Genomic DNA, 22779 nt, shown 5'->3' on the forward strand with positions numbered 1-22779 from the left:
TGGAGTGCTCCATCTTTCATTAGCTGCATTCACATTTCAGTTTTATTTTTAGTATGTATGTACAATGCTGGCATTGGACAAAGCTGAATACAATCCACAGATTGAAGCATTGTATCATGCTGCAAAGCATTAAGACTGTCTAAATATTACTTCATTGGATTCCTTTGTCTTGAAATGTGAAGATATGTGTCAGTGTACCTGAGCTGAAAAGCGCTCAGAAATCTTTTATTTTTTTTTTCTTCTTTTAGACTAAACCACGTCTCCAAAGGGGTGGAAGTTCTGCATCTCTTCACAATAGTCTAATGAGGAATAGCATTTTCCAACTTATGATTCACACACTTGATCCATTGGCTGAAGGTATCACTTTAATTTGTTATTATTGATTTTTATGTTGCTCACTCACTCTAAAGTTAATGCTTGTTAAAACTATCTTTATCAGCATATGTTTCTCTACTATTCTCTGTGGGCACAGCTCTTAAATATGTGCTTTCTGATTACATATATTTTACATGTACATGTTGAATGCCTGTAAAATCCTACTATGACTAAATATTTCTAAATGCCTGCTTTAAGATTGAAGCCTTACTGAGATTATTTCTCTGCCTTCAGATAAGATTAAATTAAATTAATTAAATTGATAAATGACATGGTCACAGTTTTGTGTATGTGTTTGCATGTATGTGCATGTTCTATTATGGTTTTTATTTTCAGCATTTAAATATGTCTTCTGAAAGTATGCTTATATTTGCAAGGCCTGAATATTCCAGTTTTAAAACTCTCTCAAATGGAGATTCCTTAATTTTATTCCCCATAATTCATATTGATATTCAGTGTAAAAAAGTGCTAATTTTTCATTCTTCTACATGTATTGGTTTGCAAGTATTATTAAAAATGGTTGGAGAATATTTTATATTTATACCATTGCTCTAAAATGGGATATAATGCACATTGGTTTTGACCATATTAGTCTCTCTTGAATATGAATATTAGTCTCTCGAATATGAATTTTGGCTCTTAAAATTTTTTAAATGGAATCAGGAATGATTGAACCATATTTACCATCTTTAAACCCCCCCACAAAGTTTGTAATTGCTACTGGTATATTCTTATTTTACTTCTTAAAGTATACGAGTGCATCTGATCTACTGTATCTATGGTAAACCACACTTATACCAGACATAACCCCTGGATATGTTTTATGCACCAAGGGAGCTTGGTAGTGCTGGGTTATCAGTTTGAGGAAGCAGGTGATAAAGTTCCCATGGAATATAAATGCATCTCCTGAGAGGAGTTTCTTTCCAAATGATGGTTAAGCCAATCTTCCAGTTTCACCTCTTCCTATGTAGAAGCTACATTAAATAGAATATTACCCATGTCCCAAGCAGCAGTTTGTTACATACTATATAGTCTTTCATAGTATCACAGATGCTAATTGATTTATTATTCTTTCTGAAAAAACTCTTATAGGATGAACAGATACAGTTAATTTACCTAATAACGTAATATACACATGGCAAGAATATACACGAAGGACACAAAAAGTGTTCTGCATCAATTTGTAATTAATAGCTTGTATCAATTTAAAAATTAGTATTCCACTGCTATTTCATTCACTGTTTATTCTGTCATTAACAGAGGATTTGAAAAATTGATAGCATGATTAGATTTTCCCATTAGTCATTTATCGACTGGGCAATATTATACTGTTCTAAATCAATGACAACATATTTGTTGCAGGGAAAATTTATATTTTTTAAAATACTTATATAGGAATTTAGAATGTTCAAAACGTTTCACTTTGTTTTGTAAAAAAAGGTACAGCAGCATTTCACTTCCAGAATACAGATGCTGGGTGGGAGTCCAATAAACAATGGCCATATTCAAATATTTATGACATATTTTGATTTACTGTAACAAACAGCATACTAAGTAGTAGGAAAGAATGGCTTACAGTGACATTCAAATACCTGACCCCTAGTTTGTTGCTATCTTGGCTATTGCTGACTTTCATTTCTGTTTGGAAACAATGACCTAAGAGCCAGAATTCAAACATAACAGCTATTGCAATCCCATTTATTTCTGTGGGACCACTATTTATGCTGACTGTTCTGATTTAAGCAATTATGCTCCATTCTTAAAGCACATTTTTTAAAGAATGTTATTACTTTAAGTCCTATTTAGGTTTATTGAGGAAGCTTTTTACTGAAAATATTGAGCTAGCAAAAGTTATTCTTGTAGAAAAGATTATGTAGGATGAAAATTCTCAATGACAGCAGATGCAGGTGGCAATGGTAGATGTTACACTGATAGATTTTATTTATCAGATTTATAAGGCCACCTATCTATCCAATGAAACTCTGAGCAGCAGTCAAAAAATAGAAGATATCAACAATTACAAAGTATAAAAAACCCAATTTGAAGCATCTTCATTAAAAAATCTCAAAAGACACCCCACCCCAGAGTCCCAGTAACTCACAGCTGGCCGCAAAGCCTGGGGGAAGAACCAGGTCTTCACAGCCTTCCAAAAAGCTGATAGGGTTGGGTCCACTGGTACTGAGGTGTCCTCTTGAAATACATTTTGATTTTGTTTGTGAAAAATACTGATCACCAATTTTCTTCCTCCTCCATCAGTAATTATTTATAAATAATAAATATAAATAATATAAATAAATAGAATTGTAGTTCATTCTTACTTATGAGATATGTCATATGACAGTTTAAAACATTGTATAAAATACTTCCTTGATCTCACTTTGGAAAGAGGTAGGTCTATTTCAGGAAAAAAAAGAATAATTGTAGCAAAATATTTCTTAATGTATTTGTAAGGTAATGAATAATAGTAGCAGGTCTGTGTGATTTTAGAAAGGGCACAGCTGGCATATGGAATACTCACAGACTGCAAAACTAATCATATTTTTGCTTTGCATGCCCTGATTATTTTCAGAAGAGACAAGGGGCCCTCATTCTCATACATATATAATGTTGTGCATCAATATGTAGTGATAGTAATATAATTATTGAATCTGTCATTGGACCATTCAAAGTATAGTTTTCATATATATACAAGCACACACACACACACACACACACACACATACATACATACACACATGCCTGCGTAAGGAACTATGTTTAAAAAATTATAAAACTGACACAGACTTCTTAACACATTTCAAAAAGAGAAATCATGTTAATGCTTGGTTTCCATAATTCCTCTAAATGGAATACACCTACTTGACTATTATGGAAAACATAATAATTGAAAAGGAAGAAATTAAATGCTTGTGATGTCTAGAGTTACCAGATAACTGAACAGGCAAAGGAGGACATGGACAATTGGAAAGGAGGACAAGTGAGGAGGAGGACACACTGTTTAATATTTGTATTTACATTCATTGGAGAGGAAGGGATTACAAGTGAGTAAACAGGCACACAATGGGAATACTTATCGAGAGGAATTGCTAATGCTGGCTGTTTGCCTTGCATGGTCAGTGCTGCTAGCCTTCAGCCAATTAGGAGGTAAAAGCCTTTAATGTGCAACTGATTAAGGTCTTGCCAATTTCAGGCAGCAGCCCAAGCCAGGGTACTAATCAACTAAGGTCACAGAATGGAGATTGTTAACTTCAGGTTAGCACTTATTAGGGAAGCGCTGCAGAGAAAAGCTGCTCAGGAAGATATAGATATTCAAAAAGCTGGACAATATTTGATTTTAAGGTTATGTCTGCTGGACAGAGGAGTTGAGGACAAAAAGGAGGACTCATCCTCGTTTTGCCTGACGTCTGGTACCCCTAGTCATGTCAGCAGTTGAATTCTAATCCTTTGAAGAATTAGAGAAGAAAGAGGGTATAAATCAGTGCTCTTTTATCCCCATGAGGGATTGTTCTGTGGCTACTGCATTCCTAGTGGTTTAGATTAAATTATTGTTTTTACACAATATTAGTGCACATGTTCATTTGCACAGCAATGTAATGTCATATTTTTATTACAAGATCCTATGAATATTAATAAATTATATTTTGACCAACGTTTTATTCTGTGTGCATAGATAAATAGAATCCTTGCTTGCATCCCTATATGTAAAGATGAAGTAATTGTATGAAAATAACATCTTGTTGGTTTATATTTCATATTAATTTATATGAACCATTTTTATTTTTCTGATTAGTCTTTCTCTCCTCTCTCATTTCCTCTACCTTTGAAAATTGTAGTTGTTAATTAATTTTCAATTTATGAAGAACTAGTACTGAATTCACATGAATGTGAAATGCCATGAATGTGAAATGATACTTAGTAAATCTCCCTACTTATAAGGAAAGGTGTATTCAGCATCATGAGACTTTAAAAAAACTCTGTGAAGTAGCTTTTTAACAGTTCATAAACTGCAGTGGAGCATATCAGAAAGAAGTGTACACTTTAAGTTGCAGCCCCAAAGGGTCTCTTAATTACCATGTACATGATAAAATAATTTGAATAAAACTTTATGTTGGAAATCATATAGCAATATTCTACTAAGCAAAAGGATGAATGTGTTGTATATGTGCATTACAAATATTTATCAAGATACATAATATATTATAAAACCTGCTTGCTTCATTCTGTTTACATAGAATATAACTACAATGGGATGAATCAAGGACATTGCTTGATGGAGTTCTAATGGTGTTTGATAAAGAGTGGTATGACAATTTTTACCAATTTCTTCCTTCCCACAGTAGCCATGAAAGATGGTGTAATGGGGGAGTTGATGTTGGGTACCACAAGGGGAAGAAGGAATTGGCAGCAACAGCTTCCTATCCACATTATCTAATGAACGGCCTCTGTGGGAATTCTGGCATTTTCTATTCACAGGGCAGCTAGCAAATCTGGATCCAATCCAGTAGCTGTTCTTGCATAATCTGAAAGGTGGACATACATCTGTGGTATCAGAATTTTAAATGAAATATACAGATTATTTCAAGACAGTATTATCTTTTTAGTCTTAAATTAATAGTATGGATTGTATATCATTCAGCTCATTAGCAGTACTGATGAGTTATGTTTATATTGCTTTAATGCTTATTCTCTGTTCTTTTATGTTTGTTAATCTGAATTCTACTTTGGAATTCTATTTGTGTCCCTTCTATTAATGGAATAAAATGTTTGCAAAATAATGCTAGTTATCTGATATTCTTTCTTTAAATATTAGATGTGACTCTATAGTTTGGAGCATATAATCTTATGTCCTTTTTTGGTCTTTTTAGAATCATCTTGGATTTCAGTTATTGTATTTTATCCCACTTTTGATTTATTATGCTTATTTTAGTCTTTCCAGGTAGTGTTTATCTTCCAGTAAATGCTTAATTTATTGTATTTCTTTTAATAATTGCAATACTCTTTTTCATAGACATTTATTTTTAGCCATCTTAGGTTTTCCTCATCTACCACCTTTTTTTTACATCACGGATAAGCAACATTTAGACCAAACTGTCTTTCTAAAATTAAGGTTGCATCTTTATCTCAGGTTGCTGCCACTTCAGCTCAGCAAGATGTGAGAAGAGATATTTGTAAGAGAGAGCCATACGTCACAAAATACCCAGTTTCATCTCTGTTCTGAATACTGTGCTGACATCATTAACAAATGTGTTACTACACTATAGTATGTGACTCCCAGACTTGGACAACATAATATTTTTGAGTCATTCATAGATTCTAATAAAAACTTAACCAGCAACTCAAATCTTTTCATTAATTTGTACTCATGCATTTTTTTCAACGTGGCACCCATTTTGGCTAGCATCTACTTAACACTAAGATTAGTTGTTAGGATGTTAGGACAGGGTTTTACTTTGTGGGTTAACTGTTTCAGTCATTTTAGTGAGAAAAGGGAAAGTGTCATTTGAAGTGATAATGAAGTAAAGGTGAGCTTGCCCAAATGTAGGACATCTTCATGATAGTTTAGGATTACAGGGAGGAGCAGCATTCCAGTGGAGCCAATCTACCCTTTAGCAAATTCATCTATAGTCCCTTGTCACCAGGCAAAGCAGCATCACAAATGGAACCATTCTCATTGCTCAGCCAGTTTTCTTTGTCTGTCTGTCTGTCTGTCTGTCTTTCTGTCTGTCTTATCAAATTTGTATGGCTGCCCATCTCGCAAAAAAGTGACTCTGGGCAGAGTACAACACTTAATTAAAAAACCAATAAATATCTAAAAACATTATTAAAAACTATAAAAAGCACACAAACAAGAGAGGATGATGTTAGCCTCAGTAAGGGAGCCATCACAAGATCTCCTCGGTCCCCTGGGACCCCCAGGTCTGATGGCAGAGTCAGGACTTGACGGACTTGTGGAATGTGAAGAGGGATGGGGCTACTTCCAGGGGGAGAAGATTCCATAAGGCGGGTGCCACAGCAGAGAAGGTCGACCTCCTGGGACCTGCCAAGAGTAATTCCCTGGCAGACAGGACCCACAGCCTGCCTCTTCTGCCAGATCTGATGAGACGGGCAGATACAATCGGCGGGAGGCAGTCCCTCAGATAACCCAGCCCCATGCCATGAAGGGCTTTAAAGATTAAAACCTGCACCTTGCATTGGACCCAGAAGCAAACTGGTAACCAATGCAGAGCAGAGGTGCAATGTGTGCTGTTCTAGCGGCACACACAACTGCCCACACTGCTGCATTTTGCACTAGCTGAAGTTTCCAGATGTTCTTCAAGGGCAGCCCCATGTAGATCATTACAGACGTCCAAATGGGAGGTAACTAGGGCATGAGTGACAGTGAGAGCAGAGCCTTCTGATCCAGGAAGGGGTGCAACTGGTGCATAGCACGAAGCTGTGCAAAGGCCCCCCTACCTACAACTGCCATCTGCTCTTTGAGCAGGAGTAAATCCTGGAGGATGCCCAGGTTGTGCACTGGGTCTGTCTGGGGCAGTGCCACCCATCCAGTACCAAAGATGGCACAGTGCTAGAATCAAAAGGGCCCCAAACCCAAAGCCACTCAGTCTTGCCAGAGTTCAGCTCAAGCCTGTTGTTCCCATCCAGACCTCACAGCCTCCAGGCACCAGGGTAAGACATTGACAGCATCACCTAATACACCAGGGTCAGAGATGTATAATTGGGTATCAGCGTGCCTGATGACACCTCACCTCATGGTGATGGATGAGCTCACCCAGCAGCCTCATGTAGATATTAAATGGGAGAGGGGAGAGTACCAAACCCTGCAGCACCCCACATAGTAGATGCTGAGGGTGGGATCTCTCCTCCCCAACCACCTAGAATCAGCCCCAGAGAAAGGAAGTGAACAAGCACAGCACGATGCCACCCACCCCCAATCCTCTGAACTGATTGAGAAGGATACCACAGTCGATGGTATCAAAAGCCACAGAGAGGTCAAGTAGGACAAGGATGGATGCACAACCCCCATCCCGCCCTCACCAGGGATTATCCAAAAGCGCAATCAATGCTGTTTCCATCCCATACCCGGGTCTGAATCCCGACTAAAAGGGATCCGGATAATCTTCCAAGGTTCTCTGAAGCTGCTGCACAACCACCTTCTCTATCGCCTTCTCCCAAAAGGGGAGGTTAGATATTGGACAAAAATTGTCCAGTATAGTGGGGTCCAGCAATGGCTTCTTGGGGAGGGGCTGAACCAAAGCTTCCTTAAGAGGTGAAGAAACAATCCCCTCAATTGTTGGATTATCCAAAGCAAATCAGAGCACATTGTCTGACATCTCCCCCTTCCCATCTAAAGTCTCTAGTGCAGAGGATGAAAGAGGCACAGGAGGACATGGAATAAAATACAGTATGTAGAAAGGGAACAGAGGAGAGGGCTTCCTACAGGGATCCTCAACGTAGAACAAATTAAGCTAGGAAGAAGGTCCTTCATAGCCACAGTGAGGCAGGAGACAATCAAAAAGTGAAGCAAGAGGGCAGAAGGATTTTCAGAAGGTACAGATTAAGAAGGACAGCTGTCTGATGAGACATCTCACAGGTACAGATGATCCAGAAAGTGTTCAACTCAGATGTATAGGAATCAAGGAATTGACAAGAGCTTTAAACTTACATACCAAGGGGCAACTGCTGATATCACTGAAATCGCAGATAAAGTTCTAAATGCTTTACAGCCAAAATGTGCCTACCAAGATAGCAGTGCAAGCACTGGGAACTACCATCTCAGAGCTGGATTTCATCAATATATAGTGAGCACCTCTGTCAAAATCCTGTGATGATCCCATGGCCACTTCAGCAAGGACAATTGTGCAGATAGGCATAGAATTCTATTGATTCACTGTGTCCCTAACTCACAGAGTCAGTTCAGCAGGTTATTATGGGTGATGGTAGCAAAAACTACTGTCAGGTCCAGGAGGATATTCAGGAATGTATTCCCATTGTTTCTCCCCTGTCACAAAGATCATCTATTAGGCTTCAAAGACCATTTCGTTACTCAATTTGAATCAGAAGCTAGTTGGGAAAGGATGAAGATATCCTTCCTTCAAATGCTGCTAGAGCTGCTTAGCCATGAGAAATACATTCAGAAATGAGTATGTTTGCAACTGAGAGATAGTTATAACCACTGAATATAGATCAACTGGAATAGCTCATGGATCAACTAGAGTAACTCTGATGAATTATCAGAATTAAATTCAATCAAATGTACCGTACTGATATGTAATCTTGTCAGGCAATGGGCTTTACAAGCCTCAGAAATCAGGCTAATTCTTTAAAATGTAATTTTGACTATGAAATTCTGCCTATGGTTACTGTAGTCTTTTCAAATTAAACAGAGAAAACAGCAATAAAGAAATAGAATTATAGAGAGTGAGAATGAATAAGTAAATGAATCAGCTGTTGATACCAAATCATTATTTCAGAAAATCACAAGTGATTATGAGAGAAATTTCTCCATGGAATTCTTTAATAATGGAGATCAGATACAGTCTTTCATTGAAGTTGTTTATTATGGTACTGAAGGCAGCAGAGGCCAGCCTAAAGAGGGACAGGGCTGCAACCTTATTATATAGACTTAGGAAAATTACAATATACACTGATCAATTCAGTGGAACAATTTATTGGATATTCTGTCTTAATTGGATTGAACATGCATGATGATTAAGTAAGGATGATGTGGGTGGCTGTATATAGACAATAGCTCATTGAGTTAGACAAAGGCTGTGTTCTCTGAATTAAGTTACTATTGATGTGTTATTTTTTCTAGGTCCTATCTTCCAGAGGCCTTGCTTCCCAGCACTGTTTATTTTTATGTATTTAACTTATTTATATGATTTATGTAGGCACCCATCTCACACAAGTGACTCTGTATAGCTTACAAGGATTAAAAACACAGAAATCCACAACATCTAATCCCCAACACCCAAGGATAAACAATAATACCACTCACAGGGGGAAAAAAGCACATGTACTTTTTTGAGCATTGCTCATCTACCCACCTGACCCAAATGCCTGGGAAAACAGCCAGGTCTTCAGTGCCTTAAAAAGGCCAACAGGATTAGGGCCATCCAAAACTCTGGGGGAATGCTGTTCCATAGGGCAAGCACTAGCACTGAGAAGACACAAATCTGGGGTCCATCAAGATGGCATTGTTTAATAGAAGGGACCCGGAGCATGCCTTCTGTACTAGATCTGGTGGGACAAACAAAACAGTGGAAGTCTGTTCCTGTCTCTTAGTGCCCTAATCAACATTTCTTTTGGTCTAAATGTTTATAACTGAGCTGACAGTTTATTTTTCCTTGGGAAAGTAAATTAGGGGAAGAGGTAATTTACTTGACTCTCCTGATGCCATTGTTCTTCTAGATCTTACAAGTATTAACAAAACAGGAAGAAGGTGAGGCTGAGGGAGGTTAGATAATACAACCCTACATTTGATTATGAATAGAATCCTTTTCTTTATGGACATCTGAATTATGAGGTGGAAACGTATTTTATTATTTTTCAGCAATTTAACCAGTCTTTATGAGAATTCTGTTGTGTTATAAATGTAGTATATGATTTAAAGATATTATATTAATTAAATGTACTTTATGTATATCCTTTCCTATCCTATTTACCTTATTCTGTTTATTCCATTTTTCTTATAATTTAATGTCTTAATTGATCTTCAATCATTCTGTCATAAATCATTGTGGTTTAAAAACCATTAAAGCTATTGTTCCCACTTATCAAAAAATCATATAGTTTGGAGAAAGAAAAAATGTTTTTTCTGATATTACAAAAAAGTAAAGAATTGCTAACATTTTATATTTCTTAATGATATTCTAATGAATACAAGTTTCATAAGTGCACATTTGTAGATCTTGAAGACTTTGTTTAGAGTTAATTATAGAAAAATACTAAATTGTAGTATGTTAAAAAAAATCCTAGAATATAACTTTATACATTAATTCAGTAACATGAGTGCCATTTCTCTGTGGCTTCTCATGCCGCTCTGAAAAGATAGAGTTTTGGCCCAGAAACCAAATAAGTGGTACACTATTGCATGTATATACATTTAAATCCAGATTTTACTGAAGAGATGGGGCCATCTTACAGAGACAAAATCTAACACTTTTTCATTACACATAACTATATTAATGTGAAAATAAAATTGCACACTATAGGACGGAAGAAAAAAGGTTACTCTGCTTGCATTTTCAGTTGTGTTTAAAGCAGTTTACACAACATGCTTATTATAAAATAATATTTAATTATTTAAAAAATTCTCATGAAAAACAATTATTTGCAATTTCAACAACCAGAGATTTAACTACTCTGTAGAAAAGTTACTGCTATGAAGTTGATTAAGAATGTATGAAAGCATGTCAATTACCTTGAATGTCTGCCAGTTCCTTATCTCTGTTGTCTTTTACTGTAATGTTGTAGAGCTTGGATCATATGGAAAGCTAAAATATTATGACACAATGACTGAAGAAGGTAAGAAATATTTTAGATTTTTTGTGTCAGCCTTTTTATTCTTGTTTTTATCAACAAAAGACTATCATGATTACTTTTTTTCTTTCAGTTCCTCTCTGCATGAGTTCAGTGGCATAATGTGATGTGTTACCATTTTAACATTTTTAACCCTTAATATTTTTTACTAACTTGCATTTTTAATTTTATTTTCATACAGCATATACAGTCAACATATTACTAAGAGCAGTAATTTAATATTGATAAACATTCAATAGATAAGTACATATTTTTAAACCTGCATTCTTCAAATAAATATACTTACATTTATTAATACGAAGATTTCAGAAAATTGCTCATCATGCTTATTGTTTCTTATATTAAAAAGTTAAAAATTGATCTTTTCAGTTCCAAATATATATATATTTGTAAATATTATATGCCATCTACTTATTAGATAATGTATATTAAATTTCACGTGTTTAGGAAAGCACATGAACAGTGCATGAACAGGTTGAGCTCCTGCATTTTCTGGCTTTCTATAGTAGATACATAAGAATTGAACATCAGAAGAATTACTGTATAAAGTTAATCACAGAGATTTTAAAAAATGAAAAACACTGAATTAATATCAATAGTACTAGGCATTGTAATCATGTCACTAAAGTAGAAATACGTTCAAGATAAGTCTTGAATTCTGGAAACCCGTCTTGCTGTACAACTGTGTTGCTATATTTGGAGAAGTGAAGATCCACTTAACAGTGCACATGACAAAGTGATGAAAAGTACACAAGAAAGGCTTTCAGTCCTTTCTGTATAATGAACATCAAGCTCAGTTTGAACATCAAGAAGAATATTTTTCCTTTATTTTATCTTTACATTTTAAAAAAATGCATAAATACTAAATGCTGAATTGCCATTGGTTGCTCAGAAAGTAAATCTTCATAGAATGAAAGGAAAACATTTGAATGGGGTATGTTATTTCCTAAACACATCTATATTTTAGGAGAATAGCTTTGTGTGTGAGAGAGAGAAGCTGAGGAACATCAGACTTATATTTGATTTAGTACTTAATATTTCTGTTTTCCTAAGCCCAGTCTTGTTCTACTGTAATTGCAGAGGCAATAGAAGGGGAGAAGCAGCTTTTAAAACCCAGATGACTCCAGTTTTAATTCAGCTATATTTCTTTGTAGCAGATCCACTCAGCTTTGATGGTGTTTACGTAGCATCACTGCTTATCCAGGGGTCTCTGTGTGATGACTGCCCTACTCAGCTTACCATTAAATTCGATTCATACGTGGTTAAAGTAGAAATCTCTTCAATGGAGTGTAGTGTGCGAGACAGTGAAAAAGTTGTGAATGGAAGTTCCCATGCTTTCTCTAAGTTAAACAGCCCAATGAACTCAATCCCCTCCCCTCCTTCAGCATGCAGCCCCACTTCTCATGCCAGTTTGTTCAGTTCTGTGCAGATGTCTCCAATGGCTCGGCAGCTTGACCTTGGATGCCAAAGATAGCCTAAACAAGATGCTTTCACACTCCTGGCTTGTCCCCCTCCCACTTTTACCAACTCGCAAGTCTTGACACATGTTGACTTCATTCATGCACGTGAGTCCGATCAGATGTTCTGGGAACGTTTGATCTGGGAGCATGACACTGTGGCCTTTTCAGGTGAAGGAACAATCATGTGATTTTTGTACAAGTCCCAGGCATCAGAATGTAAAAATCAAATGAAGAGTTGTAGAGTGTAGATTTTCATGGCTACTATCTATTGTCAAATACAGTTTCAGATCTGCTCTAAGGAACCTAACAGCATGGCTAGCAGCATGGCAGCATATAGTCACTGTCTCACATGGGATTACCCAGAAATCATTTCACCAATAACATTTAAAATTATTTTTAAAGGAAGCTATTAAAGATAGTTCTTGCATTATTGCAAAACAGTATCATATTTCTCTGAGGTATAAGAGGTATTGAAGAGGGATGAATGTTGCTGCTGTCCTGTCTACCCCATCATTGAATTAAGAACAGAATTTCACTTGAACATGTTTTTGTTGTAATTTTAAGGAAGTACAAAGAAGATGGCAGATAAACAGAAGAATCAGAGCAGGAGAGAGAGATCGCTGCTTAACCTTTTCTCCACCTTCAAATTTCCTCTTGCTGTCCCTATCATTTTTGCCCCTGCTGTTCAAACAGCCCTGACCTTGTTAGGACTCTGATTTCTTTTCAAATCATGTAAACCTTTCATCTATTAACCAGACAAGTACGTGTTTAAGAAATGCTTGTTTATGAATGTGATGTAGACTTCAATTCTTTTTTTTTTAATGAACCCTTGGCACTTTAGCTGAAAAAGTATTCCTTCTCTCATATAATGAAATGTGCTTTGGTGCTGCATAGGTTTGAAACAGGAAATGGGAGTCACAGTGCTACAGAATATTTTCTTCTTTGGGAGACCAAGGACCACAACATCTCTGAAATGTTTGTCTTTAACTGTTGCTCTTCTATATCCCTGGGGGACAATAGGGAGCAAATGCTTCATCACACAGACTTGCGTATTTGCATCAGTCATATTTTCATGATGATGTCACCACATGTACAGTATGTTGCCATTTTGGGATCATTACAGCTTGCTGCAAATGTCTCAGCTATTTTTTTAGAGCTTATTCCTCCTTGGTAATATATAATAAACCGCCCAGAGTCCCTCCTCGTGAGGGGAGATGGGCAGTGATAGAAATTCGATAAATAAATAAAATAAATCTATCAAAACTATCACAATTATTTTATGTAAAGTATTTTAAAGAACAAATTCAGATAATATACCTGAACCAAGTCTATTAATAACTGATAAAATTGTAGGCTGCTCTTGTTTTTTCCTCCAGTTTTTTAGAAGAACACTTGTTGTATTTGACAAAACTAAGAATAAATATTTCTATCAACATTTCACTTTCCTAACAAAATCCATTGCTGTGGAGAACACTGGCCTGCTTGATACCTGTACTCAAATGTTAGCTGGGCTGATAGCTACTTGAGCAAACAGTGGCTGAATCAGAAGAAGGAAGCGAAGACGTTTGACTTCCTGATAAACTCTGCAAGGACACACTTCTTTGTGTCAGATAAGCTACATTTTATTTTGTGACTTCCTAAACTTCCTAGAACTTTAGTATGTCTAAAAGGTTTATATGGAATTATATATATATATTCAGGAAGAAGGAGTATGAGAAGCTGGAGAAGTACCAGGGACTGAAAGAGGAACTGGAGAGGATATGGAAAGTAAAAGCCAAAGTGGTCCCAGTGGTGGTAGGAGCACTCAGGGCTGTGACCCCCAAACTGGGAGAGTGACTCCAGCAGATCCCAGGAGCAACATCAGAGCCCTCTGTCCAGAAGAGAGCAGTGCTGGGAACAGCTAAGATACTGCGCAGAGCCCTCAAACTCCCAGGCCTCTGGTAGAGGACCTGAGGTTGAGGAAGACACATACCACCCATAGGGGTGAGAAGGGAATTTGTATGTGTGTGTGTAATATATGTCATATCATCTTTGGAAGCGTAAGTGTGGTGATAATCTGCCACCACAAGAGTCTGGAGCAACAAACTGTACATCAGCTCTAATGATGGCAGGAGCAACAGCTGCAATATTGCACCATCATACAACTAACCACATAATGAGATTGTTCAAATTGCAGAAGAGTAGATATACATTTTGCTTTCTACATTCTTCACTACTGGTTTTCTATTCAAATGCAAATGTATGTTATTTGTTTTAGGTTTGAATTTTCCATTTAAGTTAAATTAAAGGAATGACCAGACTTATCTATCTATAACTATTTCTGTCTTCAACATTTTTCTTTGAAATAACTATTTAAATAGCCTGACTTCCTTTTCTTGAAGGGTAATATTTGTGTACCTTGTGAAACATTGTGTGCCTTGTTGCATTACCTTTTCTTAAATGCTATTTTCAAATTGTATCAGGTGAACTAAATATATTCTGTGAAAAACAGTGTAATAATAACTTTGAAAGATAACTCTGAACCTTTAATTCTATCATAATAGCAATTCTTCTGAAAGGATATATGTGCCAGTTTCCTGCCAGGAAAAGAAAATTGTATTGTTGACTATTACATTTCTTAAATATTGTTATTTCATAATAAGAATTTCTAAGCTTTCAGGTTTCAGAGGTGGATGCTTATGGTCCCCTATTCAATGCTTTATTGCTTCTGATGTAACAAACTATTAATTTTTCTAGACTAATCTGAAGTTAAGGTGTTTTGATTTATCAGGAAGGAAATCAGTAAGTAATCTGTAACCCAGACATGTAAAAAAAGAGAATTAAAACAATATCTCTCTTTTGCCTTCCCTGCAAGTACTAAGATTGGTAACTATTCTTCAGTGTTTTTCCCCTACCATTAATTACCCATTTAATTTAAAATAATAGGAAAGCCGAGGACAAAGAATTGGTCAGTAGGAAGTTCACAGCCATCAGCAAAGCCCAGAATTGCATGAACTTTTCCTTTTGCACAATCATTTTTTCTCTCCTTCCATCTCCCAGTGTCCCTCACATATCTGCAGCAGAGAGGATTGCCAGGATGTGTGGGGGTTACAAGGGAAGAACAGCCCTCTTCTCGTACTGTTGACCCTCCATTTTGTTGGGAAGATACGATTGAACTCAGTCCTACAGCTGGAATTAACAAGAGTTTCCCTCTAATGTACCTCCAAAAAAAAAGTTGAAAAAGGAATGTCTGCCTTATGATGCATATAAGTTTTCCATTTTCATTTCTTGTAGTCAGACTTTGAAGCATCTACAGTTGTTTCAAAACTGAGCATTATTTATTACAAAGGCAAAAGTCCAGTGTCACAGAATGTATGTGTCTATTGTGGAAGAGAGAGAGCCAGTTTGGCGTAGTGGTTAAGGATCTGAATTAGAAACAGGGAGACTAACATCTAGTCCTCAGGCATGAAATGGGTGACTGGGCCAGTCAACATCAGCCCAACCCATCTCCCAAGGTTGTTTTCATGGGGAAAATAGGAGGCAGGAACATGATGTGTGCCACCTTGAGTTGTAAAAAATAAAGACAGGAAAGAACAACAACAGCAGCAGCAACAACAATAGTGGTTAAAGCAATGGGCTAGAAACCAGGAGGCTGTGAATTCTAGTCCCACCTTAGGCATGAAAGCCGGCTGGGTGGCCTTGGGCCAGTCACTCTCTCATCCCAAAGCACCTCACAGGGTTGTTGTTGTGGGGAAACTAGGAGGTGGAAGGAGTATTAGGTATGTTTGCTGCCTTGAGTTATTTATAAAAATAATAAAGGTGGGATAGAAAATAAATAAATAAATATCATTTAATATTGTGTGTGGATTGTGAACAAATGGTGTTTTTCTGCAGGCCACGGCTTCGTTTAGAAGCATCGTACCTCACTTGCGCAACTGTCATGTTGCTATGATTCCAAGTTATACAAAGGCTTGTTAAAATGTATATTTTATATGTAGATAGATTCAAATGCCATCTACTATACCTGTCTGTCTGTCTGTCAATACATCCATCCAGTTAGATGGCAGACATAGCTGACCTTGGCTGATGTTGAAAAGCTAAGTGGGGTTGGACAGGTTAGTATTTAATGGGAGACTACCAGGCTACACTGAGAAATCAAAAGGCAGTGGTTAATCACTTCCATAGTGTTGCCAAGAAAGCTATATAGAAGGATATGAGGAGACTTTATCTTCTTATGTGAATATAAGCATGTATGTATGTATGTATGTTAGGCCTCTGAAAGCAATCATATGACCAGATAGGCCTTCACCATATACAGTTTGGTGTATATGTATACCACGGTACATTATTTAATTTTCAGGATAGCAGGATGCATAGGTTGAAATCCATTCACTTCAGTGTGAAATTTATTTCTGAGTAAGGAAATAGGAAACACATAGGGTTGAGATGTGGAAATACATAGGATTTGCTGCTGCAAACCCACAAAATTACTCTTTTCCCTGGCAGTCATTTGATTAGTAAAAATTATTATGGTAATACAGGCATGTTTTTCTATAATTAATTGAAATGAAATAAACTTTCTCTTTCTCTGGGAAAAGTTTGGAGCAGGGAGCAGACTAAGTTAGCAGAAGTCAGAGTGACATGCTACCACTAGGTGAATAAAAAGCTGAGGCAGTAGCTGAGAAATAACTATGCTTTAACAAAGATGTATGTATTTTATAGGAAAGTTCAAAGAAAGGGCATCTATTCTTCATAAGATGGCCAAAAAGTCCCCAGAAATAGATGGTGAACAACGGAATGGAAGAGCCAAACATGCTGGTAAGTGTAAAAGATCGGCATTGTTTCTTTCAAAACAGGTATTTCTTTAACTGCCATAGACTAACCTGGCTGTCCTTCTACAATACTTTTCTGATATGTTAATTTATTGGAAACTTCATATGGCATCTTTACAATATATTGCAAAATTGTGTATGTAACTTTGTGATATATATATCTGAATGCAATTACATTAGGTCAATAATGAGACTATTTCTGGACCAAGCATTTTCTTGGTGAAAACAGATGTGAAGAATTTTATAATTTTTCAGAATCTTTTTCACTTTTAATTGACTTTAAATTTAGATGACCCCCTTCTATCACATAGAGGATGGCCAAGTTAATTGGCTCATTTGCAGTTCACCAACTTGTGATTCCAATTTAATTTGTACTGACTTAAAACAAGATCATTATCATAGCTGAATCTTGAGGGAAAAGGTTTGATCAATTTTTTGCAGTAATAACTAGAATACTGAATAGATAAGAGAAATTATGTCTTAAGTCTACCTTCCCAAATTGAATTACTTAATCCAATCTTTCACAGTCCAGTTCATGTAAATGACACCTAATATAGGACAGCTATTTTAACCCGTGGCAACATTCAGTTTGTCTGTCATATATAGGGTACTGAATTCTCTGCATTTTGTCTGGAACTTACTTTAAAAAATAAGATACTTGCATTCAATTGTTCAATGAAACTAAAGCATGAGCATAGTCCAAATTAGCCCAGGGTCAAAATGGAATTGGGCGACTTATAAATTGAATAAAATTAAATTAAAGACTGATTGGTTCTCAGGTTTACATTTCTTTCTCCTGTTTGTACTTCAGAAAAAATTGAAGTTGAAGTGACACCACCCAGTGATGGCCCTGTGCAAAATGGAAGTGCTGTTGGTGCAGACAAGGTCTCATTTTTCCTTCTTGCTTTTCCCTATTTCTGTTAAATGTGTTTGGTGATTAATCCTATGTTACCCTAAAATTATCACAGTCCAAAAAATGATAGATGTTTGTATCTGTGAACCATAGAGAGATACATCTTCTCTTTCTTTCATTTTTGGGATTTGAGGTCAGTCTTTGGCATTACAATTCCAAACAATACGAAGTTACCTTGCCATATGATGTAATTTTGGCCACAAACTTACAGGCATTTTTAAAGCTTTGGTTTTACGTATTATTCTCTTTCAACTGCATCATTCGCAAGCAGCGTGGGCAATGATCAGGGATAAAGGGCATTGCAATCCAACAATATTTAGAACTTGGAGATTGGAAATCAGTGCTTTAAATGCAAATTTAATGGAAATATATCCTTGTGAGCTAAATGGAGGCACTGTATCTTGAAAAAACATGGTCTTAAATGTTTTTTGGAAGTTGTAACTGACCATTACTGCAAACGGGATTATGAGGCTAAGTAGAATTTGAATTTATTATTATAGAACTCTCTGTGAGCTACTATCATTTTAATTTAATTGCTTAAATTATGGGGAAGATATTCTTATTACCAAAAGAAGGAAAAGATGCCCATGTGTCTGTATGGCTTGGAGATTAATTGTAGCTTCATAGAAGCTTATATAACAGTGCAGTTTATATGCAGCATATAGAATTCAGAAAATCGGTTGAACTATCACTTCGCTCATGGCAAGACGAGAGCCAGTAACGTTTCCTTCCAGGGTACATTTCTGGCATGTTGCCTAGGGAATTGCATACAGAGCAACTGGCACCATTAATAGAAGCTTGTTTGGTTGCACTGAGCACAATGTTTTCTCCTAAGGGTGTAGTCTGTCATTTGGTTCATTCTGCCACTTCATTCTACACATACTGTTAAACGTTATTGTAACACAAAGAAACAAAATGCTTTGTTATGTCATTAAGCAGGGGGCTACAGGATGCAGCCAATAAGAACAGAGTGCTGAGAAATTTAAAGACTGTAGGAAAGAGTGTGAATAAATATATCATTAATCTTTTCCTTTTCATTCCTAATGTTATCAGTTTAATGATCTTATTATTTGGGAAAAAAGTCTTAACTAATATCTTGTAGCTTGAAGGATTAATCATGTAGGTAGGAAAAGATAGAAAGAAGGATTGTCTATATAAAACTATATTTAAATAGATCGTATATATGGATTAGTTTATTTTTGTTACTTTTCCTAGATAACTGCCTTTTAGAATGGTATTAATGTCTAAATGCTATAAAATGATATAAATGAGATATTGGATACAAACAGTGTGGGCTAATTCTAATAACAATGTGATGTGGTAAATCCAAGCCAATTTAATATTTAAATTTAATTGGGCAATAAGAGATGGCAGAGGACAATAATCAGGATGATACCCACAACTAAATCACACAAAATCTCAAGATCGCAAAATCCTGTGAGATTTTACTGATCTCATCCTGAGATCTCATAAAATCTGGTTAGAATGCCAAAATCTCATGTAATAACTTAATGGTTCTGGATATTGGAGCCCAAAATTTAATTATCTCATGCAAAAACAGTGAAATCTCATGGAATTATGCTTGAGGTCACCAAAATTGTGCAACATTTCTTGATCCTGGGATTTGGAAAAGAAATAGATATAATAATGGATTTAATTTGGAGGCATGATGATGTTTGGGGAGACAATGTATGCTGGTGTCCATGAAAACTATATTGGTTGCTGTTGGAATATGCCTTCAAACAATTACAAAGATTTCTCAAAAAGAGTAAGTTCTGTCTAACACTTTTATTAGGGAACTCACAATAGTTGGCAGTGGCAGTTAAGACAATAGAATAACTTTTATGTAATTTCCTTAACTAATTTTTAAAGCATATTGAGAACAAAGTATGTTTTTATACAATTTTTACATCTTTAAGCATTAACCATTGTTTTTATGATATTTTATGATATAGAGTGGGTTTTTTTAGAAATACAATGTACAATTAGATTTTTTCCTCTTTCTAATAAAGCAGCAAAAATACATTGTGCTTGAGAGACTTTTCAAGGTGGGAGATTCGATTGACTGACAATATTGAGGACATCTCTTTTACTCATTTTTAGGGGCTATAGGTCTATGAAAAATAAAACATGCCATGGACGCTTTAAATTACTATCTGATTGGAGAACTCAATGATGTTGATATTCCTAAATGGAACAGATTATCTGAGAGACTACTTTCTTCTAATGTCCAGAAGGAGATGCAAACATGCATACATATGTACTTACCTACATATATACCTATAATGCTGTATCCTTTCTGGATAAGCAACATTATACAACCTTGATAAGGAATAAGCAAAATAAATTAAAAATAGGAAATAATAGAAAAGTAAAATATAACTAAATTTAGTTTCTACCAACACTATTAAATATAGCTTCCATACCTTTCTATTCTTGCAAACCATCTTTACTTGCATCACATCCATTCGTAATTAGTGCATTGCCTTTTGTTCTTTAAACTTCTCGCATCTTTCTCTTTGAGGATCATACCAACTACAAGAATCTCATCAACTCTCTTTTGAGGATCTCATCAACTCCATTCACTCAGAACTTTCTCAGTCGTCCTCTTTCTCTTAACCCATTCACTCTTCACATAATTGTTTTGGAACTTAATCTTCATTTATGCTGTCTGTATGACCAAGCCACCTCAGTATTCTTTTGGACTAATTATTTTGTACTCAATATACTTATTCATTAGCCATTCATCCTTAACCCTATCTCTTCATCATGCACACTTAAGTAATCTTTTCCTACTGTATTCAACTTACTTCTGGTTCTTCCTGAAAAGTTGAGCTTTCACTTCCATATAGCAAATTGGGCAGAAGCACACTGCAATAAAGAGCCATTTTTGCTACTTTCAGTGAACATTCATTCCTAACAACAGAACTCATAATAGCCACTGCCTTTTTTCCAGCAGCTGCACGTCTTAATATTTCCCATCTTTAGTAAACATTCTATCAAAATTAGCAAAATCATGTACTAAGGGCAAGTTATGTTTTTTCACAATTAATGTATGATCAGCATTTGTTCATTCCATTTACTTTGGTCTTTGATTTTCAAAAGCTGCCAAGCCCCTACAAATAGTTAACAGAACAAGTTTCCTGTTCTAAAGTTTGCTAGAAAAGTGAGCTATGTTCCCAACAGACTTTATGTCACGGTCCCAGAGCTACATTGGTACCTCTTCCTGGACTGCCCTTGTCATTACTGTCAATTTTCAGTACCATTGGCTCTGTGAGCTAGATAATATATCAGTTATGCCATGATCTGAGGATGGAATGTAATAAGCTAGGAGCAAGATGTTCTCCTTGAGACAATCCAGTACAAATGTTCTTACACTCTAGGCAAATAGGAAGTATTTTCATCGTGACCCTGTTGCTGGGTTACCACATCCTCAACATGACATAGCAAAAGTCTGCTGCCCATAATTGCACACAGCTACTAAAATTAGAAATAATCTAAGGATGTGAGATCCCAGACATCATCGCTGTTTGTACATTACTGTGATCGAGACTAGATGTTCAAGAGCACCACAATATCAGACTTCATGAGGCATGAGTATTAATATTTACTTTCTAGAAAGTCAATCTATATTCAGTAACAGAAGCTTCACAGACTCAGAATAGTTAGATAAGTTCTATTGTAAACAAGAAAAGTCATGCGCACACACACAAGATCTGCCTACAGCAGAACATAGGAATCTACAGATACGTCAGTCCCTGCCTTTTCCTTCTTATCTTCCTTTTCCTCCTCCAAAGATTCTTGGCCCCTTTTCCTCAGCCTTGAGTGGTAGAGGCACCTCGTTGATATTTACATAATGATCTCTCTGGCCTGAGAATCATTGATTCCCACATCACCAGCCTTGGCTCTCATATGCTGTAGTATTCTCCAGAGCTGATGCCTCTTGACAAGATTTAATTCTACTTGGCTTGGCTTCTAGATGCATTTCCTTTCCCTAGAAAAAACTTTCCATTGAAATTATTATGAAATTCCAGCTACAAAAGGATGTGCATATCCCTTTGGCCAAACATCCTGATTCTCTGTCACCACAGATGTTACGTTGCAAAGCCACCACAAGAAATCATTGCCTGAAATGATCACTATACAAACAAACAGTGGCAAACCAATTTCTCTTGCAGATGTTGGATAATTGTTTAGGCCACACAGATTCTGGACAAATTATTTTAGCATTGAGAGTTTGTCCCAAATAACTAACTTACCTCATGATGTTCAGTACTCTCCCTAAGTAGGATCAATTTTCAATTTTCTTGCAACCCAAGACATTACTAGGAACCTAGACAATTTCTGAAAAATGAATCAGTGCTTCAGAACATTCTTAAATTCCATCCTGGTCAACAAATAAGAAAAGTCATTTAGATTGTAATGTAGTTACTATACATGAGACAACTTACAGGCAATGCCTTAAACACTGGCACAGCTAAGAAAAGTGTGACTGGACAGCAAGTGAAGGATTGATTTGACATCACTGACTTGCTATTGCAGAAGTCTGCGCAAGGGCACCTTGTATTACAACAGCTGTCCTGGCCAGGAGAGTGCTCCAGCTGCCAAAGCGTAGCCCTTTTAGGCTACATCAATAGAGCTATAGTGTCAAAATCACAGGAAGTAAGAGTTCTGGTCA

General features: G+C 36.3%; 1 protein-coding gene across 2 annotated transcripts in view; it reads left to right on the forward strand.

Moving 5' to 3' along the window:
* Positions 1-22779, forward strand: part of SLC24A2 (solute carrier family 24 member 2) — a 74791-nt gene that overhangs the window by 32757 nt on the left and 19255 nt on the right. Inside the window, exons 2-5 of one of the 2 annotated variants that reach the window (XM_063295019.1) lie at positions 249-357; positions 10852-10902; positions 17079-17174; positions 18000-18073. In XM_063295019.1, coding sequence (XP_063151089.1) covers positions 249-357; positions 10852-10902; positions 17079-17174; positions 18000-18073 — 330 coding nt within the window. The remainder of the gene's footprint in view (positions 1-248; positions 358-10851; positions 10903-17078; positions 17175-17999; positions 18074-22779) is intronic. The other variant, XM_063295020.1, reaches the window with a different exon arrangement.

The sequence above is a fragment of the Candoia aspera genome, chromosome 2 (assembly GCF_035149785.1).
Source record: "Candoia aspera isolate rCanAsp1 chromosome 2, rCanAsp1.hap2, whole genome shotgun sequence".
Classification (NCBI taxonomy): Eukaryota; Metazoa; Chordata; class Lepidosauria; order Squamata; family Boidae; genus Candoia; species Candoia aspera.